The 26,231-nt window shown below is 36.5% G+C and overlaps 2 protein-coding genes across 5 annotated transcripts in view; one reads left to right on the plus strand and one right to left on the minus strand.

Annotated features, from left to right (window-relative positions):
* The window catches only part of LOC135117831 (sodium/potassium/calcium exchanger Nckx30C-like), a 76,070-nt gene extending 63,916 nt beyond the window's left edge, over positions 1 to 12,154 (minus strand). For 3 of the 4 annotated variants that reach the window (XM_064038136.1, XM_064038135.1, XM_064038134.1), the window contains exon 1: positions 11,442 to 12,154. In XM_064038136.1, the coding sequence (XP_063894206.1) occupies positions 11,442 to 12,125 (684 nt within the window). In that variant the 5' untranslated portion in view covers positions 12,126 to 12,154. The remainder of the gene's footprint in view (positions 1 to 11,441) is intronic. The other variant, XM_064038137.1, reaches the window with a different exon arrangement.
* A 4,154-nt stretch (positions 12,155 to 16,308) lies between these two features.
* LOC110379725 (BOS complex subunit ncln) lies at positions 16,309 to 26,039 on the plus strand. Its single transcript, XM_064038112.1, has 10 exons — positions 16,309 to 16,607; positions 17,518 to 17,705; positions 18,209 to 18,395; positions 19,156 to 19,286; positions 19,667 to 19,879; positions 20,388 to 20,612; positions 21,113 to 21,280; positions 21,767 to 21,860; positions 22,668 to 22,797; positions 23,396 to 26,039. Exons 1-10 carry the CDS (start codon positions 16,433 to 16,435, stop codon positions 23,535 to 23,537), a joined length of 1,653 nt encoding a protein of 550 aa, XP_063894182.1. The 5' UTR covers positions 16,309 to 16,432; the 3' UTR covers positions 23,538 to 26,039.
* The last annotated feature ends 192 nt before the right edge of the window (positions 26,040 to 26,231 follow it).

Genomic DNA, 26,231 nt, shown 5'->3' on the forward strand with positions numbered 1-26,231 from the left:
CACTGTTAGAAGGCTGGCACGCCGCCAGAGATGCAGCCTCAATAACGGACGGCATGCGCTTTATGGCCACGTTATTGTATGTAGCCTTTGAAGCAATTAGGTAATGGTTTCCGAAGTTTTGATAGATTGTTATAATTTTATTGTTTGTTGGGATAAAGTTATGTTTAAGGTAGATAAAGAGTTATTTTCGTATCATTATCAGTCTCGCCGCTGAACATGTTCCTCCTCTCAAACGGAGAAGGATATTTTCGTGTAGATTTAAGGAAATTACTAAGTTGAAGTTGATAAATAAGACTCCTCAGATCGTAACGCTTTTTGGATTTTATCAACCGGGCAATCACGGGTGTAAATATGCCTAGAACACGTCCATGCCCGACCTAGAATGGAATTTGAGAGGCAGATGTTAACAACTAAGCCACTTCAACTCCAAAAGAGACTAATCTTTTTCTAATGATTACACAAAATGTGCTCAGTCGTCGTAAAACACGTCTTCAAAATCCTATCAACATTACCTTATAACTACCAATAAATATTTAACAATATCACATAAACTACAAATAACACATATTCTACAAATCCCTTCCCTTAATACGACAGTAATCACAGACAACATTCATTGATTGCCAGTGAGCGGTGACCTTTACAGCAAGTGGAGCAATGGACGCGAGTCATTATGTTGACCATCAGTACATAATAAATTAATGGTTCATGGCCAATCGGACAGGTGGTCTTATACTCACGTTAACTTATGTAGATAGGTATGTATGTATATTTGTGTTGTGATTTGATTTTTACGTAGATTGATTTTCACTTTCTAAAAAACAATAAAAAATTACCAAAACAATTTTATATGAAACTTGATATCTATACTATTTGTATGTATGTTTGTTTGTGCCCTAAAAGCTCCGAAACTAACCTACCGAGCCTTTTTCCAACTCTGTTGTACCTCTAGTCTGCTTCTATTCTAACCAGATGCAGCTGAATACCAGTGTTATACAAGGAGCGACTGCCTATCTGACCTCCTCAAACCAGTTACCCGGGCAACCCAATATCCAAAACTTCTGGTCCGATCAGAAAAAAACTTTCGCTCATTAAAAGCTAAAGTGTTCCCGAGTAACATGGGCTATATTTTATACGGGCACGAGCAGTTGTTCCTACGGGACGCGGGTGAAACCAAGGAAAACAGCAAATTATATACACAGTACATAAGAAGATTGATAAAAATTATCTATGCAGTATATCAGATGGTCACCCATCCACGGATTGACCGCGCCAAGTGTTGCTAAACCTCACGATCGATCATGTGGCTGTTATTTATTCACGAGCCTTTTAAATATAGTAATCATCATTTACTTATTTAATGAGGAAACGTTTTAATATATATTTAAGCAGTTACATATAGGCCTAAGTCGGATTAAAACTTAACGACTTTTAAAGACGTTAGGATACCCTTAATCTTGGATCCGTTTCAAATAAATTGTTTTTGAAGATTTAAGAAAGACTCTTTTTGATAATATTGCAGTAAGTACCTATTTATTTATGTAAGACGTAAGATGTACTTTTTTGTATGTCGACAATGCATATACGATTAAATGGCCAAGAATATTATATTTAAAACATTTTATAAAAAAAAGTACTACCGACGTCAACACTATCCTAAACTAAATACTATCCTTTTCCCGGGTCTAACAAATACCATGCTGAAATATCGCATCAAAATCGGGACATCCAATCACGAGATAATCACGCACAAAATACATATATACACGTCAAACTGAGAACCTCCTTTTTTGAAGTCGGGTAAAAATTATAGAAAGTTACTATAGACAGTGTTAATTATTTCTTAAACCTGCTAAAATGCCTTAGTCCTCCAAAAATAGTACAAGTATCCCCAATAATTTCCTAATATGAATTCAAAGCTTCACAAGTCTCTAAATCTCGAACTTTACCTCAAACAAAGAAAGAAAAGGCCTCAAACAAAAGGTGCGGAACCTTAAAACCTCCTTCCATTTGGTTGCCGACAATACAATGCATCATTTTTAATAGCACTACGCCAGCGTAGCTATCTACGAGCGTAGCCCCGTAGCCCCGTAGCGGCCGTAGCCGTATTGACGTAGCGCCGTAGCCTCGTAGCGTCGTAGCAATGTATTGTGGCCTGTATTTAGGCCTCAATACATTTCAACAGATGTTTCGAAGTTATATTTTTAGTTTTTATTTTCTGATTTATTTTCTGCTTTGATTAATGTAGTTTTTTATACATTTAATTAAGATTAATGTGTAATATTTTTGGTTGAAAATTTAAGCGTTTCGTTTAAATAAATTATGTAAATAAAATGCTTTGTAATCCCGCCTGCAGTAGGCTATTAAGCGAGATTTAATCTCTATAAAATATTCGAAGTTTTTAATTGAACTATATTGATGTACAATTTTTATGTAAACTTTTCAGCTTAAATGAAGTTTACTTTGAATTATCACTGTGACTTTTAAAAACGCTCGCTCTAGTATTTTGTTAATCAGATGGGGTCAGTTTCAAATGCTGTAACATTATATTTTCTTCTGCTCACGAACTTTATTTTTTGTAAATCGGGTATTACCTACTTACAAAAATGTTTCAACAATTTTTTTAAACAACCTATGGAATTTGGTAAATTTAAATTTTTCCACTTTTTATTTTTGTACATCTGGTCTTCACCCACTCAGTATACGACTGATCTTCTATTGGTATCTTAAACTGTGTATCCAGAACGGATAAATTCTATTGCCTATTTAAAAATATCTTAGCTTCCGTACACTTTAGAGGACTCTGCACCTTTATTATAGTTATCGGCACGGATATTGAGCTCTCAGCTGAAGAGTGGGGATCGCTTTACGCACTGTACACATAAAGCAATAAACCAATAAATCGCTTCTGCGCAGGTGAAGGTCAGGGCTCAATATCCGTGCCGATAACAATACAACACAGCCTTCTAACAAGCTTCCTAACTTCACACCAGTCTTACACACCTAAAACAATTTCCAACATCACCAGCTGAGATATCAACTCTAGCGACATCTACATAACTTATGAAAACTATCAGAGACGTGGAAATTTACCATTTCCCTGTTCAGGATATACGGAGATGCAGAATCAGTTATTACGAGCTTTTACACAGTTTTCCACTTACGGTGCAAGAAAAATGAGGCCTTCTCAAAGTAGGTGGGTGAGTGTGCTAGAATGCTTTATGTTCTCATGAAGTTTTTGTTTTAATGGTATAGAGGAAATGTGTTTTAGAATATTTTAATTTAGGATCTTTATTATGCAAGAAAAAGTAGCTTTCGCCAGCGTGGTGTGTTGATAAAAAGCAGCCTATAATCCAGATTATTGCCTATCTAAATACCCAAACTAATAGGTCCAGCCGTTTTTGCGTGAAAGAATGACAAACATACTTCACAAACTACTCACAAACTTTTACATGAATAATATTAAGTAGGATTTTTTTTTCATTTTTACCGCGTTACAGTAAGTATTAAGTAGATGGGTTAAATAGCCAGTTTAGAAGTAAGAAAAGTTTGATTGTGTAAATAAATAAAATAAATAAATAAAAATAGTTTATTGACTCAAAAAAGGTACACACAAGGGAAAACACACATCAGTTATAACAATCTTCATGTACAATAATTTTGTTGAACACTGGTACCCAAAGTAAGATTTAACTTGTGGTATGGGTACCAGGGCTCTCGTTATTGATTTCCACAGATAGTTAGCGTGAATCGTAGATTTGTCATAATGTGTGTTTGTGTGTGTGTTTGTGGGTGTGTATGTGTGTGAGTGAGTAATGGTATGTGTGTGTGAGTGTGTGAGTGAGTAATGGTATGTGAGTGTGTGAGTGTGTGAATGAGTAATGGTATGTGTGTGTGATTGAATAGCGGTGTGGGTGTATGTCTTGTGATAATAGATACCATGTTTTTATACGATATCGGTTTATAGTTTATTTATTTTAATCAAATTCTCAGTATCTTCATAAGATTTGGACAAGAGCCATGTGGTAACTTTTTTCTTGCATTGTAATTTAGTTAGAGGATAGATATTGCAGTATTCATTAGCAATATTATATAAGTGACAGCTTAAAACCCTGTGATTGCGCGCTGCTAAAGCACTCCTAAACCTTTGGGCTTGACAGACCTGACGAGCTCGACGCTTTTTTGTGATTTGAATGTCATATCCCAGACCTACATGTTTTCTGCAGATTGTTTCCAGCACAAAGAGCTGTCTGACAGTAAGGAGTTTACATTCCTGATATAATTGGGCTGTAGAAAATCTAAACGGTTTAAATGTCATAACCTTTAGGACTGCTCTTTGAGCTCGCTCTAGAGGCAAAAGATACGATTTCGCAGCTCCACCCCAGACAGATATGCAGTATGTTATAATAGATTGACATAGTGCATAATATACTGATTTTAGAGTGTCAAGGTCAGCGGAATAACGTATTTTTTTGAAAATGTATATCATCTTACGTACGCGGCCAGTAACATTAGTCAGGTGGTATTTCCATGAAAGATGATTGTCAATATATATGTCGTAGCCATATCGTAGAATTGAGCACTTCATGAAAAGCTTGAGCATTTCATGAAATGGTTGCGTTTCATGAAATGTTCATGTTAATTTGACCAAATCGTTAAATCGTCAACATTTCTCGATTTTGTCATCCACGTCTGGCCGTATGGTATAATAGGGTATCCATAAAATATTTAATATAAATCCACAATATTTTGGGTCGACCCATTGGAGATTTATTTCATAAAATCTGGTAGTTGTGAAATTTTTCACAGCTCAAAAATGTCAGGAGGCAAAAACACTTAGGTTTTTTTTATAACTTCAATTGCAAATATTAAGAGTAAGAACTTGTTCATTGTCCGTTAAGTCCGACATACATAATAATTTAAATAAAATAGGTACTTTAGTAACATTTTAGGAATCTTAAAATAGAACACACGTAATCTAAAATGACGTAACCTGTAGGTTCACCTCGCCTCGTTGGTCTAGCTGTCGCAAGCGCAGCTGTCGAGCACGAGGTCTCGGGTTTGATTCCCGGGTCGAGCCAAAATCGCTTTGTGGCTTTTAGAGACTTTCACGAAACAGCCCGCAGCCTGGAAGTTGGTATTTGTGCATCGGAGAGCACGTAAATGTTGGTCCTGCGCCTGATCTCTCTCCAATCGTGTTGGATTGCCGTCCCAACGGGCTATGGAAGTGAAGGAATAGTGAGTGCACCTGTGTCTGTGTGTCACCTCGCAAATTCTTATGCACTATAATATGTCCTGCGCAGTTGGCTAATCTCCTTACATGAGAACAGCCGCCGTAGCCGATAATTGGCTAAGAGGTCATTATTGTTGCATACTATGTTGCAGACTATAGGGGTTGACTAGATGAGTTTCCCCACCTTACCTAGGTCTGCGCTCAGCAGGCTCGTTTGGGATGCTCATGCTCAGCTAGCTCGATAATGTGTTCGTGGTTGCTAGAGGAAGTTTAATTGTATGTGAAATTAGTTGGTTTTGAAAATATTGTGTAGGCTTATTTTTAGGCTAATTGTTTGGGAGTGGTGTGTTCTTGTATCTGGTGGATGTTACACTCGCTACTACTCGCAAGAAGTTAAGTATAAGGGTTACATCGCTGGTAAATAATTCCATGGGGTTTGGAGTAAGCAAATTAAACAGCAAAGTATGTTCCTGCCATATATATTATTATTAATAACACAATAATAGTCAATAAATAGCTCAATGGGTTTCTTTGGGATATAAACCTATTTTTAATGTATTGAATCATTTTTAGTCGTCCACCTTAGCCAACAGTTTTATGAACTTTCTTTAATATTTCTCCATCGGAATTATACGGATAGTAGGATTGTCGACGCATTTTTTCTTAAATATACGATATTCCTCATCTGCAGTTTCCATAACGTCATATTTTGACAGCCAGTAATAGTCCATGGCCGTCTTTGGCGTGGTCACCCTACTGTTCTTGATTTGTTTTATAACCTTATAATTAAAAACGTTGTTATAATTCACCAACGTAGAATTATTTTATATTATTATTATTTTCGTCGTACACTCTTTTGTCACTTTCTTCCTCAAACGAATTATTCAATTTTTCGCAATTTTCAATGCAGTCAACGGCCGCCATCTTCAAACGTAAATAAAGCGCTGGCAGCGCCTCTAGGGGCAATTTACATAACTATTTTACGATATGATCAATTAATTTTGATCATTTCATGAAGAAGCCGAGCTTTCAGTTGCACATATCGAGAAACGATTTCTCATCATTGATTTGCCCAAGTCACATCATGATGTGGCCAATAGACAGTGAAACATTTCATGAAACGGGACCATTTCATGAAATGGTCGAGTCATTTCATGAAGTGGTCAAGTCTACGATAAGGCCACCACATATACACCCAGATACTTAGTGTGTACAGATCTCAGTATAGTCGGACGGTCAGTAGAATTCACGACAGTAGTTAAAATAAATATTATTTGATTTCCAGGCTAATTCAAAACCGGATCATTACACATAAAACCTCTTTACTACCAACCTACTTCGAAACATATGTACTTAAATCGTAACCTACCGAACAAGGCTTAAAAATGCCTTCACAACCTCATTACAATAAAGGCTGGCAACACTCAAATTACGTAAGATGGCGTGTTTAGTTCACGTGTGTAGTCGATTCTGATTTCAAACGATTACAGTCATGTTTTAGTGTTTTTTTTTATATAATACTTAAGTATCGCACACTACAGACTAAATAGTGGTCCGACAGTTGACCTAAAGGTCATTTTTTTTTTAGAAAATCGTGAATCCTACTAAAGTTTTTAGTCGATCTGATGCCCACCAAATATCTGATCGTTGTAATGTGCGTACTCTCGCACTCAAATATATCTTGGATACCAATGACTGTGTTTCGGAGGGCACGTTAAACTGTAGTGTCCCGGCTGTCATTTAACATCCTTGGCAGTCGTTACGGATAATCAGAAGCCAGTAAGTCTGACACCGGTCTTACAAAAGGGTACTGGATTGCCCGGGTAACTGGGTTGAGGAGGTCAGATAGGCAGTCGCTCCTTGTAAAACACTGGTACTCAGCTGCATCCGGTTAGACTGGAAGCCGACCCCAACATAGTTGGGAAAAGGCTCGGAGATGATGTAATGTCCGAACATATCAAGAGCCGCAACTGTCGGTCGACTAAAAGTCTCCGGTATGCGGCTACTCTAAGGGCTTGCGTCTGACGGCCATGTTTGCGTTTACGCGTTTCGATGACACGCAAATTGGGTTACAGGGTTATAACTTTGCGCAGTAGTGTGGGGAAATTAGTCGATTTTTTTTGACGTTTGTGGTGCAACGGAAATTGGGCGTTTGGAGGTTATGTTCTTGGGGTTAAAATTAATAAGCAGTTTGACACCTTTTCTTGGAGCGATATCTATACTTATCTGCGGGTTGTTCGAAAGAGATACCGCGGCCCTGGTAAATAAAAGGCCTATGACGGAACACGACGGTTTTTAGCCAGTAAGAGTCTGACACTCCCTCACCGCTGCTAACCCACAGCGGGAGGGGACGCGGAGGCGACGTCCAAAATCATTTGATGATTTTGGACGTCGTTAAAAAAAATATCTTTACTTATGTAATAAAGAGGAATCGTTTTTTATTTGTTTGTTTGTAAACTACTGAACCGATTTAAAATATCTTTCACAGTTGGAAAGCTACTCTCTTTCTAAAAAACATAGGCTACATTTTATCCCGGTACGGGCAGCAGTTCCCACGGGACGCGGTTGAAACCGTGGGGAATCGACTAGTAGATATATTCGTAAGATTGCTTTTTAGACTTATTTAGACGATGGCAATTTGTGTAACAAACTGAAGGCTTATATTAAACGTTTTAATCTCATCAGACTACGTCATAACTTTAACATTGTGTCTACAATTTAATTTTGATTTCCCAACAACAAATAAAAATAAAACAACTCACGAAACAAAAATGGCGACTGCCAAATCTGGAAAATAAATCTCTCAAAGTGTAAAGTTGATCCTATCGACTGGGCGTTGCTCAAAGACTTTGGTAAATAAATATAAATCTCACCGTCCGTCACAGAAGTATTTTCTAAGAAAATATTTAAGCGCACTGCCTGATGTAAGAAGTCAAAAGAACAATTTTCATAAAATTTTCTTCATTTCGCGTGCTTGAGGAAGCCTGTTTTGTTGTAAACTTTCAGATGGGTTTTTACTTTGCAAATATCATTGTTAATCTTGCTTGATGAACATTGTCTTATGTTTGTTCAGAACTTATTTGTTTGGATATTAAAGAGAGCGTGTTTCAAAGTCTTTGATTCTGTTATGGTTTTCAACCGGATTTATTGCTTATGACCACATTTTGTTTAAGATTTTTACATATTTAGTAACACGTCACTAGATTCCACCTACGGTTTCATGCTGGTCCCACGGGAACTACTAATCGCATCTTATGTAACTATAGCCTTCCCCGATAAATGAGCTACCTAACACTTGAGATTAGCGCGTAAGTTAAGACGCAAACTCTTAAGTTTACATAATATTAGTATATAGAAAAATTATGTTTGTGTTTGATACTAAATTACACAACGATCAAAGTTAATTTTTCACCAAATACAGACTTGGGACAAAATCCAATACACCCATTATCGCAAATAAAATTTGTTAAACGAAAGGAGATAATTTATAACTCAACAATAAACAATATACAAAGCATGATAAACATTATAATAACCAGTGAAACAATAGCGAATAGCTATTTATTATAGCGCTGATAAGTACTCAATTAAACCAGTTGTAATCCATCAATTAATTTAACAATAATATATTCTACAAACCATTGAGTAATCAGTGAACACGCTGTTTTCATTGTATTTATTTACAACTAGCATTTGTACGCGATGTCGCATGTTTTCAGTAATATTATAAAATATGAAAGTCTCTGTTTGTCTGTGGGGTTTTCACGCCTAAACTACTGAACCGATTCAAATGAAATACATAGACAGTCTAGCTAGGGAAAGGACATAGGCTACTTTTTGCCCGATTGCGATATGTGGTTTTCCCGGGACGTGAGTAGAAGCGGGGGGAATAACCAGTTCTACTAAATTCGAAAGTTTGCATAGGATATCTTTGTTACTCTTTCACGCTAAATCTACAGGATTTATTTTGATGACCCTTAAAGTAATATATAACATAACCGCTACTGTCGCTACCGCCGCTACCGTCCTAAATAACATAACCGCTACTTTTTATCCGTTTGCTGGAAGAACCTTCCTCGAGAAATGATTCAAACCTCTGCCAGTAATTCATAAACCTACAAACCACTTCTAAACGAAAGTGCAAATAAACTAATAGAGGACCTAAATAATCCATTACGAAATACACAAATTGCCTTTCCATGGCAGATGCACCGCAATTAAAACAGTTATTTCCATTTCCATATTCATCGTACCCACTGGAATTCCATTACGATTTGCTAAACTATCATAACACAATTTTATCAAGCAATTTCATATTTAAATGGTTAGACTATAACGTATGAACGAACCCATTTGTAATGTTAATGGAATACTGGAAAAATATTTTTCTTTCAACCTTCGTACTTAGAATTTTTGGTATTTTTATATGTTGATATATTCACGTTTTTTGATGTCTTGTGTGTCTTTTTTGAGAATGATAAATGTTATGCTGAATGAAAGAATATTGGTTTTAAAACATGGTTCTTTAAAAGTATCTCTATATGTATTAATATTGTAAAGATGAATTTTTTGAAGCTTTGAAATAACTGATTTGAAAATTCTTTTGCTGTTGGGAAGCTACACTATCTCCCGGTGGCATAGGCTGTTTGATCAGGGTAGAGAAATAAATTCCTCCAGGATGCGGGTGAAACCGTGGGAAACCGCTAGTTATTACATCTAAAAATATTTCTCTTGTTTCTAAATAATTTGATTTTTAGTTAACTCATTTTGTCAGTAAATTAAAATCATTCTTTCCGAGTGAGTTAAGTTTTTTTTGGTCATAAAAACAACTGACATGTCTGTTTCCAACGCTACATATACATCCTTATTTTTATTACTTCGCGGGAATGGCTCAAATGCGTGTTTTGTCTGTTTCATGACGTATAACAAAAGTTACTTTTTATGGTAGGTAAAAGTAATAATATTTTTTTATAACCGCAAAAAAACTGTTTACGATTGTACCAGGAAAATTCGATACAAGGCATATTATCTTCTAATAGCTTATTAAAACTTGGCCATTAACTAGTTAATATAAATAGTTATGATAACTGTGATATATTTAAAACAATAAGTTGTGAAAATGACGATAAAACATTTATCACGTTTATTTAAACGATTTTTGTTCTTCATAACAAAGAATCGATATTCAAACTCGATTTTAAATAATCACATTCGTTCTAAAATTGAATTTGTTTCCCTAATATCGAGAGCGAGACACAAAACGAAATTAAAATTCCGACGTTCTTGTCATGTAAAGAATTTTATTGGGATTTTGCTGCTTTCTACAATACCTAATGGAAATACTTCAAAGGTACGCCATTCGAAGTAAGTTCCTCCTAATTCTAAATCAATGGAATGGAAAATTCTAATATTCGGAGAAGTTTAAAATACGCGATAACGATTTCAGAAATAGTGACAGAAATATTGGGAATATTTTTACGAATACTTCCACCTATTTATGGGTCCTAAAAACGTAAATATTGTCTATTACTGTTAATATTGTTCGATACTCAAAACCGTCTCTTATTTTTTTCAAAATTATCGTAACCCTAAAAAAGCCCTTGTGATCTTACTCGTCGTAAGAATATGGTAATTTTTACGCAAAGACTTTGAAGTCTAAATGAGAAATAAAATATTCCGCCGCTCGGAACACGAAGGCAATCGTGATAACACTCTAATAAGCAAACACAATGTACTTGTTAGCGATACAATATAACGTTTACCTAAAAATCAGGTCAAATGTTTGAAATTACCTGATTTTAACTACTTTCGTACATGTTCAGGTAATTCGTTTTTTTTTTACGTGAAATGTGCGTTTATTTACTTGATTTCTAGTAGATCTATTGTGATGCACTATTCAGATGATCAGGGAAAGGAAAGTCTTTGATCTAAAGTTGAGAAGGTTCAACACATCGCAGGCTCTATTGAAAGTCGATACTCTAATTTTGGCGCAGATTTGGTGGGAACGCCGTACATACTTTTGGCGTTTTCTTTCAATTTTTGAATGAAAAGTGTAACTTGCAGTAGTTAGTCGTATCAGAATCGACATCATTTTGGTCCTTGAGTTGGAAAAATAAGAGGCTTTAGTCATAGAAGGAATTTATAGGTCTGCCAAATGTGCGCCAAACAGGTTGGTTCTCATGCGTGGGGTGTGTGCGGGCGAGCTCACCGTGGGCATCAGCTGGTCGGTGCTCCGCACGCGCGTCACCTTGTTCTTGTAAATGAGCTTCTTGAGCGCGCGCTCCACGGGCTGGTTCCACCGCATGAACATCACGTACGCGCCGTACAGCGAGAACAGCACCAGCGCCTCCTGCCAGTAGATATGGCTGTCCCGGAAACAGTATATCAACACCAGGAGGCTGACCGAGTAAAAGGAGCAATCGCGGAACAGGGGCCACCACGTTAATGTCAAAGTCGTTCTGGAGAAGAGCGCGCACGCACCGATCACGAACAATATGTTGAAGACGGCCGAGCCCACGATCGTCCCGATGCCCACGTCGTCGAACGACACGAACACGCCGATGATGGAGGTGAAGAGCTCCGGCGCCGACCCCCCCGCCGCCATGAAGGTGGCGCCGGCCACGTCGTCCCGGATGGCCAGCCGCTCGATGATGACGTCCAGCGCCGGCACGAAGAACTCGTCGCACACGATGGCCAGCGCGACGAACATGTAGCCCATGCCGATGACGTGCAGCAGCACGGCGCCCGACCGCCGCTGCTCCTCCGTGAACAGGTCGATGGGGAACAGCGGGGTCTTCTCCTCTTCTGGTGGCGGCGAGGGGCTGAGTTCGGTGGCATTAGGCTCGCTGGCCCGCGCCGCCGCCAGCAGCGCTAGCAGCAGCGCGCCACCCATGCCGCGCTCCCGGGGGCTCAGCGCACACTGCCGCGTGCAGCGCCCGCGCGCGCCGCCCCCCGCTCCACCCGCCCTCGCGCGCCCCCCGCGCCCGCTCGCTCGATAGCGCCGCACTGCGCCGCGCCGCTCAGCGCTCAGCACACCTCTCCGCTCACCAACCACCCGAGCTCAGAAAACCCACTCCAGACAAAACTTCGTTAACAAGATCTTATATCTTATAGACTCTAAAAGGAATAAAAACCAGGCATTGCTGCTACTTCTTCTAGTAAAGCAAAATCTTGTTTCTGCCTCCAAAATGAGAGATTTCCTAAAACTAGTTCCTAAAGATCCCCATTTCAGTAGCAGACCTTCTATAAGTCCCTGTCGTGTGGTTACGCGTACTCCACGACGCATCCCCGGCTCCCGACGCCCCGGGAGTCGCGACAACCGCTCCTACTATACACCTCCAAAGCCCTTATTACTTCAAATTATCTTAACGTAACTATCCCAAATTAGTTCAGTAAATACTTTAATTATACCGTTAAACCGTCGAGATGCTATCGATTTGGATATCGAACCCTAAGCTTAGTAGATTTTATCTTATACGTGGGCTTTCGGAATACAAGTTGTTGTAGTTACCGAGACTGATCCGCGAATGTAAACAGATGAAAATCTGATTATTATTAATGCTTCGCCCATAACCTAGTACAAGGATGTTTTCATCGAGGGGATGTTGTTAGAAACATCTTTGGGACATCTCCTGTTTTCTCAGTTTCGTCACAGAAACGTGATTCCTCGTATAATTGCGGAGCCAATTTTTTGCGTTTGTATCATGCGAAGATAAAATTCGGGAGGTAATGGTGGAAAGAAATTTAGGGAATAAAACGAAGGCCGGGTTTCTTGTGCATTGGGAATAGCGAAATGTTTGTTGCAAGCTAGCTCGTTTTATTGGACTGCAAGCTATAAAGGCGCCGTGCTTTAATTTCAATTATATTGTACTACGTATAAGAAATTTAAGTGTTATGGCTTCTAGCTTAGTTTTAAGACCTAGAAATCTGTACCTACCTATACGCAGTTCGAAGTTTCCATATCAGGTTTTTATAATGAAAATCGTTAATTTGAAATATGGAATTTTACATATGGAACATTATTTTTCAGGCAAAGTATTTCTTTGTAGAAAGTTTACATGTATAAAATTGTTTACCTACAGGATATATTTCTATAATGTACACACTATACATATATACAAACTTAAGCTACTTATCTTTATACAAAACTAAAAATAAAATACTATATAAAAATATATACAGGATATTTTATTTACAAAAAAATATAGTACCAAAATATATTTTTGTTTTCAATGAAAGATAAAATCGCCTCCCACTTAAAAAAATACTAACAATAATTTATCTCAGAAGAAGTAGCGCAGAACAGAAGCCACTGGTCCCCATTAGTGTCGCACTCCGACTGTCTGTCGGCGACATAAATTGCGGTCGCTGTAAGACACTGCGCTGCAATTTGTGTCGGACTCCACTAACGTAGCTCGTAGCGAGAGCGCGTAGCGGTTTCGTAGCATTCGTAGCGCCTACGAGTTAGGGTATTTTGTTTTAATAGGATAGTGGACTTCGATTTATTTCAACTTATTTATTTTTAGTGACTATTATGATTATCTTCTGAGATATTGTTAAAAATAAAACATTAACTGATAATATTTTATTATAAATAATTATGTAGAAGTTGCATTGTCATAGTTCTTTTTGAAAACTGCAACTTTTCAATTATCTAGACACACGGCAGTGTGTCCGCCAAGTTCGAGCAAAAAAAGCGACACACCGGCCGTGGGTTATATTACACGAACCATTTCGGGCCAAATTCGACCCCCCTGTAACTCAAAATCTATTTTATTTACGCATATCAAATTTCTAGTATCTGTTGAGACCCCCTCACTTATCTAAAATACAAAATTTCATTAATATACCTATTGTAGGTCTTGAGATATTGACGTCAGAAAATCGCTATTTTTACTATACACTCACTGACTGATTCACTGATTCACTGACTCACTCATCAAAAACCTAGACCACTTCCAATGGTCGTATTGACTTGAAATTTGGCATGGAGGTAGGTCTTTATGTCAAGGTAAAGGAAAAAATCTGAAAATGGCCAAGTGTGAGTCGGTTTCAAAATAATGAAGGTGTAAAATACCCAGTGTAAATTTATACCCCTAAGGAACTAAAACGAACTAAATTTATCTATATTTATATAATATATCTTCGAATGGTCGTACCGATCTGAAATTCGTTACAAAGGTTTGTATTTAGTCAAAGTAAAAATCTGAAAACGGCCAAGTGTGAGTCACTTTCGAAAATAACGAATGTGTAACTTTGATCCACGAACATAATATATGATAACATGTCATGTCAGTCAGTTGGTAAATCTAGTCCATTTAGTTAATCTAGTTCATTTCTTTGTAAGAAGCATAGTGCATATTTAAAAATCTGAAAGATAGTATAAATGAGACATTTACTTAACTAACTTAATCATAAGAAAAAAATAAAATAAACAGCCTTACAAAAATAAATGAAATCCCATCCAAAACAAAAATGTGAAAGACTGCCAAGTTCGATAATATGGAAATGCTTCGCCTATAAAAGAAGTGAGATCTGAATGAGTACCAAGTTCCATACACATACCTCAGTTAAAAATAGTTACTTTTTAATGATGATTACTTGGCAAGTTTTAATAGAAAATTAAATACTTGATTCATTGCGTTTAGTAGGTTTATAACAAGGTGTATGAAAACTTGCCAAGTAACATCATTAAAAAGTAACTATTTTTAACTGAGGTATGTGTATGGAACTTGGTACTTATTCAGATCTCACTTCTTTTATAGGCGAAGCATTTCCATATTATCGAACTTGGCAGTCTTTCACATTTTTGTTTTGGATGGTAAATTAATTCAGAGAGCTCCATTGACTAGGGGCTTATTTTTTTGTAAGCTTAGCGATATCAATTTGAAAGACTTATTAATACATAGAATACCTACTAACACACAGGTACTTATAATTTCTTCCTATTAATTAATATAAACCGAATACTATGTTACCTGCCTTCTTATTCTATGTATTAAATTTAAATTTAAAAAAATATATATATTTTATTCGACTTCGTTTAACCATGTACTAATTGACACTTAACAATTGAAACATAGCACAATGGTTGTAATTAATAATACAAATCTATAACTTACATTCAAAATGTAGTTCTTATCAAGATAAAAGTGGTTACCTCGGCATTTACTTAATCCGGTCGAGTCCAAGTTGAATGTTTCGTTATTATCAAATCGCGGTATCAGATTGCTGCGATTGAAAGCGCAAAGATAACATCTCGGGTCATTCGTAAAGATGTAACAAGTAAGCCCAATCATATTACCTAGTTACCAAACTTCTTTTATTTTTCTAGTTTAATTTTTCATTTACTTATGACTTATGGAACACATTTACACAAGTACTAAATAGCAAGATACTTCATTCTAATGGTGTTTTTAACTCGTGCAGACTAAAGAAGGTACACTTGCTGTTGTTACGCATGTGGAACAATCCCGCGTGCGAGAGATAATTCTTTTATAAAAAAATTGGTAAATGGGTACCTATTATAAATCGTAAAAATGATCCCGCTAGCAATAGTTTCAAAAACTATAAAATACATTCCTACATCTTCGTAAATTACATTCATTCATCTACTGGTGCCACCGACTTACAAGTACGCGCTCATTTTTTTTTAACCATGTTTTATTTGCAGCTCTGTTTTCTTATTTTCTGTTATAGTTCAGTTAAACATAAAATAAATTAAGGAAAAAGTTGTAACGAAGAATTTTTAACATCAAAATCAAAGGCATTATTTGCGTGAAATGAAACGTAAACTAGGACTAGTGCTGTTACATAATTTTGTTCTTAGTAGGTTTTGAGATCGACTAACCATTTACTTGGAATTCATTGAATTTGCAATTTCTTTATGCTTAATAGCTTCAAGCACAGATTTGCCATTCCAAGTTACGATTACTTAAATTATATTTTTTTCCTTTTGGTGTTAATATTGACCAGACATAAGCACTAAAACTTAAATAAGCAAATCACACAACTTATTCTAATAATCGACTATTTCAAATAGTAGCACTAAAAGATACCAACGTCCCATCACTATTGTCACGCAAATGTAATGTCATTGACCGACTTATCACACGTAGGGTTTCTAATTGGATTATGGTTATTACTAAAAATCGGTTTTGGTGTTAATTTTGTTAACTGAAAATACAATTAGTCACCAAAATGTGGATAGACGAGGCGGACGGCTTTGCCGAGATTTTTAAGGGCTACCTGCCCTATTATTTGCTTGTGGCTCTGCCTATTTTTATCATAATGTCTCCTGTTAACCCGGTTGCGGCTTCTCATGAGTTTTCCGTGTATAGAATGCAACATTACGACTTACACACTGTTCCCCACGGTAAGTACATAAGAATATAACACTTGTAATTTATAAAACGAAAAATCGATTCGTAAGTTTTTGAGGTTATATTGCTATGGATTGAATAGGCTGTATTATTGATGGTTTCCCTTATCAGTGTCAATTAAAAACATACAAAACTTTTTAATATACAAATAAATGGCGTTCAATTATATTTTTACGAGGTGTTTAGGCCAGTATTTATTATAGTATTTCATGTAAGAGTTTTTATATAATATAACTTGAACAATTTTTTGATATGGTGTTTATAAGTTCCCACTAATATGAGTATGTAACATATAACAAGTGAATTGGTGTTTGAAGTTACTCTTATAGAACGAAAATTCATAATTTATTATTTATAATATTAACTACGTTAAGTTTTCCTTGTCTGTGTACTTCTCTGGCTGTACTAATAATAATTAAGTTCTTGTTGTGGTGTAAATACATAATTCCTTTTCCAAGGCTTGCAACTACCTTGTTGACAATTGTTAAATTGGATTAAACAAACTAAAACCTTGGAAGCTGGGTGCAAATACTCCAAACAATGAAGATAATTGTTGGATTTCTTATTTGAATAATATAGAATTAATAATAAAATAATAATATAGAATATTTAATTCCTTGTTGCAGGTTGTGAATATTTTTGTTTATTATTGTAAATAATAGCTACAAAGAAATAGTAGTAGGTTTATTCCTATGTAGTAAAAACTTTACAAGTTAGCATGTAGTGGTCTCAATTCTTATTTTAACATGCACCAAAGTTAAACAATACTCCTGGGCTTTTTATGGTCTTTCTTCTCGAGCCAATTAGATAGAAAATACCAACCCATCTAACTTTGAAAATATTCATGTATTTTTCTAAAATTCAACACTTACTAAAATGAAATTAAACCCGATTTTGTACCAGGATGCCGCAGCGCCAGCTTCAATCTTGAAGGTCGTTCCCTAACATCATGGAGCACATCTCGTCACTGCGTGGTCGCCAGGGTTCAGGACATCACCATTGATCAGTTCATGGAGATCCGCAGTAAAGCAGGAGCCTTGCTGCTGGTGCTGCCTAAGAACGATACCGTTCTTACGGTTGAAGAGAAAGAGGTTAGATATATTTACAATTTCAAGTAAAAAATAACATACAAAATGTAATGACTGTCTGCAAAGTAAATAAATAGAGTGTTGTATAGTTTATCAAGTCATTTAAGTCCTGTTCTTCTTCTTATCGAGTGAGCTGCAGATTTAATCACCTAAGAAGCCCTAGTGTCCGATATTTTTTCTAGAGTTATTCTAGAGTCACGCTAATATATTAGACTGCATTCTGAGATAGGTATTTGTTTTTGCATTCCATTTAGTTCATAAAAGTTTGTTATTATTACAAATGACTTTGCTAAGGTCAGGACATTCAAATTTGCATCAAAACAGTCAGAATGAGCACTTTACATAACCATTAATTGTCATCTGAATTAAATATGATGAGAAGGGTCTTTTAAACATTTTTTTATGGATATGAGCCCTTTCTTAAACATCATGCATATCATCAACACTATGTGAATATCATCACATAAATAAAAAATACATAAACTCAACAAAACTTCTTTTCTCAGCACATCCAACTCCTGGAGATGGCAATGATCCAGCAGGAAGTGAATGCTCCCGTCTACTTCGCTCGCTGGACTCCAGAATTTGAGGATATTCTCCGAGACCTGCAGCACAGCTTTATTACCGATGACAAATCTGGAACGGCACTGGAAGCCATGTTGAACACTGTGTCTTCTAATGGCTATCAGATTGGTAAGCTTTTAATCACTTTTGCACATCTTTTTCATCATCTACTTATCTTTTTCCCGACTAACATTGTGGTCAACTTCCAGTCTCACCGAATGTAGCTGAGCACCAGTGTTTTACACGCCTATCTGACCTCCTTAACTCAGTAACCCAGGCAACCCAATCCCTAAGTAGGGCTGGTTGTCAGACAAAAGTCAAAAATAATATCTGCAAATAATCTTAATATGTTATATGTGATAGTGGAGGTCTGAAACACTCTCATAAAACAATCTATTGAGATTCTTCCACACAGAATAGATGCTGTTAGCAAGGAAATAAATTGAAGTATATAAGTATGTCAAAAACATGTGTGATCTTGTATCATTATTATCTTGGCCTAGATTATAAACAAACAAATGATATAAATTGTACCATGTCACACTTTTAAGAGCAATGAGAGAATTCATTTGCCAATCCTTATTCGAAAATAAATTGACCTGAATAATAAACAGCTTGTGAAATGTTATTTATATTTATCTTTTTTAGCCAGTAAATATCTAACTGTTCCTAAGTCTGACAAATACTATGCTGAAACATGGCATCAAAATCGGTTTAGCCAAACACAAGATAAATGCGCAAAAACATATTATTTTTCTTTATTGTACACACAAAAATATTTTAAAACAAACATAATACAGAGAAGTTATGTACAAAGGCGAGCTTAACCCATATATACAGATCAAGCAGAGCATTTGATTTTATTGACGATGGTTCTTTTATTCCACAGTGGTATCAGCGTCAACTCCTCAGAAACTGGACTCAAAACCGGTGACCTTGCATGGAAAGCTGGTGGGTCGGTCAGGATCAGCTCAGACTATCGTCATTGCAGCTCACTATGATTCCTCAGCTATTGTTCCGGTAAGTTATATATTAAAAAACAATAATTGTGATGTTTTATGTACTAATATTATATGGCTATGTAATAATATTATATGGCTGTAGAGTTTCTTTGTTTGAATAAGCTAATTTCGAGGACTACATATTGGATCGTATCTAAAAAAAATTACAGTGTGGGGAGCTAACACTAACACATTTATTGAGTAAGGCCAAAGGCTACCATTGATCCCATAACGCAAAGTAGTTCCTACGGATGGCTAGTTAGTTTATCACCAGACAGACAGATGGACAGAATTACTATCACGATAAAAAGTCTTAAATATTATATAATTTTTAATAACGACCTAAATTACTTATTAAATCTAATTACCCTTCAGTTAAATTACCAATTTCTTTCACAGGAGTTATCCCAAGGCGCAGACTCAAACGCATCAGGCGCAGTTGCAGTACTAGAACTAGCTCGAATCTTCTCCCGGCTGTACTCGACGGCGTCAGTCAGAGGTGCACCGTCGCTACTGTTCGTGCTGACGTCATTAGGACACTCACTCAATTACTTCTCCGCTAAGAAGTGGCTTGAGGAACAGTTGGATTCTACTGACGCGTCGTTGTTGCAAGTAAGTTCAGGAAGTAAGGATTTAATCTTGAAGAAAGTACATCTTACCACTAAAATGATCTATCATTCCTATAGCAGTATATAAAAGAGCGCAATGATTATCTTAGTATTTAAAATACCTAGTTACCTTACGATTGTGGTTGAAACCACGAGAAACAGGTATCTATAATGATTTCAAACTGAGTTAAGCTAATCTATACTTACATCTCTAATAAAAATATTAATAATCAATATTTTATCGGGGTATGGGTAGTTTATTTATTATTATTTATTTATCTTCAATCAAACCACGATAAACCCACGATTTATTTACAGTTCCACCTTCATACATTATTATTTTCTAAAACTCAGATGCTCAACCTGTTTTAACAACCTTATTAGCTTCTCTTGTAACTATGTATGTAATATTTATATTAGAATGAAATTTTGCACACGCTCTGATGACAGTATGTGACTAGCTAAGAAACTTTACAAAAAGCGTGTTTTTTAAACTATTTCTTTTTCCCCAGGACGTATCCTTCGTAATGTGCCTGGACTCCCTCTCGTCATCCGACAGCATGACGATGCATGTCTCCAAGCCGCCCAAACCGGGCGGAGCCGCGCATTCACTCAAGTCAAGACTGGGAGTCAATATTAACCACAAGAAGATCAACCTAGCTGATGAACTGTTGGCATGGCAGCATGAAAGATTCAGTATTAGACGGATGACTGCTTTCACGTTAAGTTCTCTACAGGTATGTCTATCAAAATAATTAATATCTTTACGTTTTAAGACCATCACGTCGATTGTGTGAGCTTCAATTCTAGGGGAATTTATTGATTTTGCTACCCAATATACTGCAATATATCTGTCGGTTTCAGGTATCATCTTTTGAACCAGTTTTTTTAGTTGGTAGTTTTATGCATGTATGCCCATACAGACCGATAAATTCGATACGAGAATCTGTTAGTTGGAAAGCGCGTTTTATGGTCTTTTTTTGTCCGATTGATTATGATGACGCCCTGTTATCCCTCATCAAGAACATAGGGACCACAAAATGCCTTTCCACTCCTTTCCATATTCAAGCAAGTTCGACGTCTTTGCAGCTGAAGCCAAATTTAATTTATCTTTATGCGAAGTTTTAACTGCTAGTATTTTTTTTCATTCCTTGATCAGACCGCGTTGCGTTGTTAGAAACCGCATCAATTTGCACAAGAATCAGAATTCCCACATAATAACTTGCTCCTGTTTCAGAGTCACAAGGACCCATCCCGCAGCACAGTACTAGACCTCCCCTCAGAGGCTGGCATCAGGAACTTGGCCGCCAACATCGCGGCGACTGCGCGGGCGCTGGCCTCGCATGTGTACAACCTGACTGACGAGCTCAACGATGAGGATCGAGCCTTGTATGATGATGCACTGGTAAGTGGCACAGCTACTCTCAGAGGCATCAGGAACTTGGCCGCCAACATCCTGGCCTCGCATGTGTACAACCTTACTGACGAGCTCAACGGTGAGGATCGAGCCTTGTATGATGATGCACTGGTAAGTGGCACAGCTTCCCTCAGAGGCATCAGGAACTTATGGACTACTACCGGAAAAGGAATAGACAAGAATAAAAAAAAAGAATAAAATTATTCATTTATTTATGCCTTAAGAAACATCAATTGTTATATGTGTCACTATCCTATACTGAAAGAGAAAAAACTATATAAAAAGAAATACAAAGTTTCTTTTCCAAACGGAAGCGGAAGGAGGAATGTGTTGCTTATTTGTATCGAAAATAATGGAAATGTTATTTTATATAAAAAAATACTATAAAATCCGCATTTATGGCATTATTATTTATATGTTAATCGAATAAAACCTCTCGAACAATCGATATTAATCGTAACTCGTTTCTTTCAGGGCGTGGATGAGGCGTCAATAAGACATTGGTACAAGTACTTATCGTCGCAGTCGAGAGCGCCACAGATTATCACCACTACACCACCCGGCGCAGGTTAGTTTACACTTACAAATTTACTTAATATTGGTTTAAGTGATTAATTTTGTATCGTCAAAAAAGGCAAATAATCTTTAAATGGCTAAAAAAGTTCATCTTTTCTAGATACATTTTGATAATGCTATGATCTATACTACAAGATAGTATTTGATGAATTTTTGCATTAATATAGATTATGTATCAGAATAGCATGTAGGTTTTTTATTCATGTTCTGCAAAAAGTGTGTTTTGGACGCGGATGAAACTCTAGGCCGCTGGAACGGCGGAGCGTGTAATATCGTTCCTTGACGTGACGTCATTTGTTTTTGAATGCTGGTCAACGAACCTGGACGCCCCGTCTGAAAGTTCTACGCTAATAAAAACTAGTAGCAGTTGTTCCGAATTTTAGGGCTTAAAGGAAGACCAGAAACATTATTTAATCAACTAAGTAAAAGTACAAGTCACATCGGAATGACAAGCGATACTGATCTTTTAAGTATGTAGTTAAAGTTTACAATTATTTCACACTGAAAGTGCTCGCCGCGTCGCTGCCTTTTGTTGCCATCGCGGTGTGATTCGGTCCTTATCCTTTTCTTGTTTTTAACACGCTTATATTAGCTTCACTTGTAACTATGTATGTAAAATCTTGGAATCTTAATTTCACCCACATCCCGGTCTTCGATTAGGATGAAATTTTGTACACTAAGAATTCTGATGACAATACATGACTAGCGTGTTTTTTACTTTTTTAAACTATTCATTATTTACTCGGGATCCGTCAGAAACCGTGGAAGCTAATAAATGAATTCCATCTTCTCTCCCCAGGAGTGACAGGCGCGCTATCTCGTGCACTATCCCGCTACATGGAGGTGTCGACGTCGGTGCACGCGGTGGACAAGCGCGAGCCCGAGTACGCGCTCTACGGCGCCACACGAGCCGCGCTATATGTATACAGGTAATATATACAGCACTATGGTACTAGGCCATCCCATCGGGCTATGAGAGTGAAGATATAGGGAGTGCACCTGTGTCTGCGCAAATGCTCATGCACTATAATATGTCCTGCGCAGCTGGCTGGTCTCCTTAAATGAGAACAGCCGCCGTGGCCGACATCGGCCGTGGACGCCATTCATTATTATGGTACTAGGGCAATAGGCCTTGTTCCTATTATGCTGGGGTCGAAAGTAAATGCCGTCACCAACGGCGGCTGTGCTCTCCAAGTAAACATCGTCCGAGAGCTCGGGCAGTATCGCGAGTATAAGATCGAAAGAAAACAATTGACAACTGCCAATACATAGATTAGATTTTTGACACGTTGATACATACTGGATTTTTGTTACTATTCTCATTTTGTTTTTAGTAATCTTATGTGATGGTGTAGAACTAGTGAATTCATTCAACAATATCAACTTCTTCAAAAGCCGGCTTGAAATAAGTAGTTCACTTTTAAGCGACACAATAATAATAATTTACTTAAATATATATTTTTTATTTGTAACCTAATTATATATTTGTAGCCATAATAATACTAACCAAAATTTTCTCTCTTCCAGTGTAAAACCAGCAGTATTCGACCTAATACTGACACTAGCGATCGTAGCATACCTAACCGTGGTATACTTCGCGATCCAACTATTCCCTCGCTTCTACGAAGAATACGCGAAGATAGTCACGGGCAAATCCAAAGTACACTAGTTTAGTCTCATGTGGTGTGGTAAGTGTTTTCTGACCTTTATTTGTAGCTGTGTTAATGACGTGTATAGGTGACAGTCGCTAGATGTAGTGTTGGGGGTAGTTAGAAAATATGACTGGTGTGTTATCGATTTAAAATTTGGATTTTTTGTAAGAAGTATCAAAAGTTATTGCCTAGTTTTTGAACAACGCCAAGATTAATACATGATATAGTTATCGGCACGAATCTTGAGCTCTGACCTTCACATGCGCAGAAGTAATTTATTGGGTCCCTTTTGTGGTCATAGCCGTCACTCGGGATTGGTTCTTTGCTAATAAATCACTTCTGCGCAGATGTAGGACAGAGCTCAAGATTCGTGCCGATAGCTATAAGTACTTTAAAACATGTTTTTTGGCTCAAACTCCACCAAAGCGGAGCGAGGAATTTTTAAAACATCATCATCTCCCGAGCCTTTTCCCAACTATGTTGGGGTCGGCTTCCAGTCTAACCGGATTCAGCTGAGTACCAGTGTTTTACATGGAACGACTGTACACTGTGACTGGGCAGTAGAATTTTTCTTCTATGAATACTACTGAGTCGGTGGAGATGAGAAATTATAAATAACGAAATTCTATTTGTTGTTTAAAAACTCACAGTTACCAGGAAAATCGCCAGTTTTAAATCGATATCTCTAAAAGGATTGGTTCTATGTATCAAAAGAAGTTAACATGTTGAAATGTTGTTACAATTTATGTATTTATCTCAAATTAGTTTCAAAGTACCTGTACACTTCACTGGCGTAGCTTTTATCCTAAACTTTGAGGAAAAGGTATGTGACTTTGTAAACTAGTAATCTAATTTCTATGTACTACATTTGTTCTCAAGTATGAGTGTGGGTTCGATTCCAGGTCAAGCAAGTACCAATGCAACTTTTATATGTTTGTATGTACGTTCTAAGTATCTTGTATATTATATGTTTCGAAGGGCACGATACACTGTAAGTCCCGGCTGTTATTTAATTGAACATCTCTTCAAATACAAATAGCTCTTAGAAAAAAATTGGAACCGAGTTCTGTCCTGTAGGTGTATGTATTTCGTATATCTAACACTAAAATTAAATGAAAATAAAATATAAAACATTCAAATGTCCTGGTAAATTACGAATTTATGCTTTTATAATGTAGTACATAGAAGTTATTTTATTAATAAAATCGGCAATACTCTCGTTACCACATTTCCCGCACCACGGTAAAGTCAATCCTAGTAATAAGTGTTGAACAATTTCATTTACATACTAAAGAGTAAGTTTTCACAAATAATTTATGAGAAAAAAGTAAAAGAATAATTTTCAATAATATTGTTTATTTATAAAGCAGACTATATTGTTAACTGGTGGGATAAGTATTGCCAGTGGAATTAATTTTTAAAACCTCCAAAAAACCTTGTCTGTGGGTCAAATTTTGCCAGTCGAACATTTACCTTACTCTATTGTGATAAGGTTGAAAATCTATTGAAGTAATTTGACAGATTTAGGTAGGTTGATATGCTGTCGTTTGTACCTACTTTGAGTCACGTAATCTATGGTGGTTGCTAACAGTTTGGTACTTTTATAATTTTCAAAGCATAAACTTGCCACATGAAAAAATAATTTAATCTAAAATGGCGTCTGTATTCCACTGGCAACACTTAGTCCCACCATCTTGAAAAGTGGAAGAGTTCTTTATTTTTGAATTACAGCAGTTTACCAAGAAGTCTATATCGTACATAGAATAAGGTCGAAAGCAATATTTCCAAGATTACAAATTAAGAATAAATAAATAAATAAAATGTGAAAGATATAATTTATTGAAAAAGATGCGTGTATTTATCTCAGCTAAGTATTACTCTGATTTCGAGATGTCCATTATGCCAAATTATTATAAATTAATTTATTGATTATTTTTCTGATTTTTGTAAAGGCAACGAAGAGGATACATTGCATTTTTTTACGTTATGTAAAATTGAGTCGAATTTTTTAGGTACATGAAAACTCATTGTAATCGTAGAATGAATTGGTTCTATATTTAAAATTCAAACTGTTTTCCTCAAGTAGGTCAGCAGAAAAGTTTCTTTTACTGCAAACTTTGTTTTGTTGAATAATAGTTTTTATAATATAAATACAGATATGTTTATAAATATACAGTGGTTTTGTTGACCGTCCTTGAAGCTTGAAGTTCCTTGTACAGATTGCATTTGTGCTTCTTTATTCCCGTGCAAATTATTTTCTACCGCTTGGTGTCAACTTTTGATCAAACAAAATTAGACTTTATTCTACAGCAATTAAGGTTGGTTTTGGCTTACTCAGACTTCGAGGGAAGAAGTGCTTTGGCAAGCTCTTAGGATTAGAAAAATACATTTTTGATCTCCTTTTACAACAAAAAACTGCCAAAATCGGCCAAAGGCGCTTCGACCACAGAGGCTGACCCCAAAAGAGTAAAGTAATTTTACTACCGAGTTAAATTATTATATCTTCTTTGAAAGTAAGACGAAATGAATATAAAGATTTGTCCATCATTTACTAACAAAAGTGGACACCAAGTTCAACCGAATATTATGTGATAAAAATACATACATATATTGTTTTATTTATGTATGTCGATGTTGTGTTTTCCATTTAGTTTAATCAATTAGATTAAGGTTTAATATGCTTTGGTTTTGGGTGCATACAAATTGATGGT

This window comes from Helicoverpa armigera, chromosome 15, assembly GCF_030705265.1.
Source record: "Helicoverpa armigera isolate CAAS_96S chromosome 15, ASM3070526v1, whole genome shotgun sequence".
In the NCBI taxonomy this organism is placed as follows: domain Eukaryota; kingdom Metazoa; phylum Arthropoda; class Insecta; order Lepidoptera; family Noctuidae; genus Helicoverpa; species Helicoverpa armigera.

Bases quoted from the DNA above. Each gene is read 5' to 3' on its own strand.
- LOC110379725 (XM_064038112.1), top strand. From the start codon at position 16,433: ATGTGGATAGACGAGGCGGACGGCTTTGCCGAGATTTTTAAGGGCTAC. The intron at 18,396-19,155 runs GTAAGCTTTTAA...TTTATTCCACAG, and splicing joins TTCTAATGGCTATCAGATTG to TGGTATCAGCGTCAACTCCT. The intron at 19,287-19,666 runs GTAAGTTATATA...TTTCTTTCACAG, and splicing joins ATTCCTCAGCTATTGTTCCG to GAGTTATCCCAAGGCGCAGA.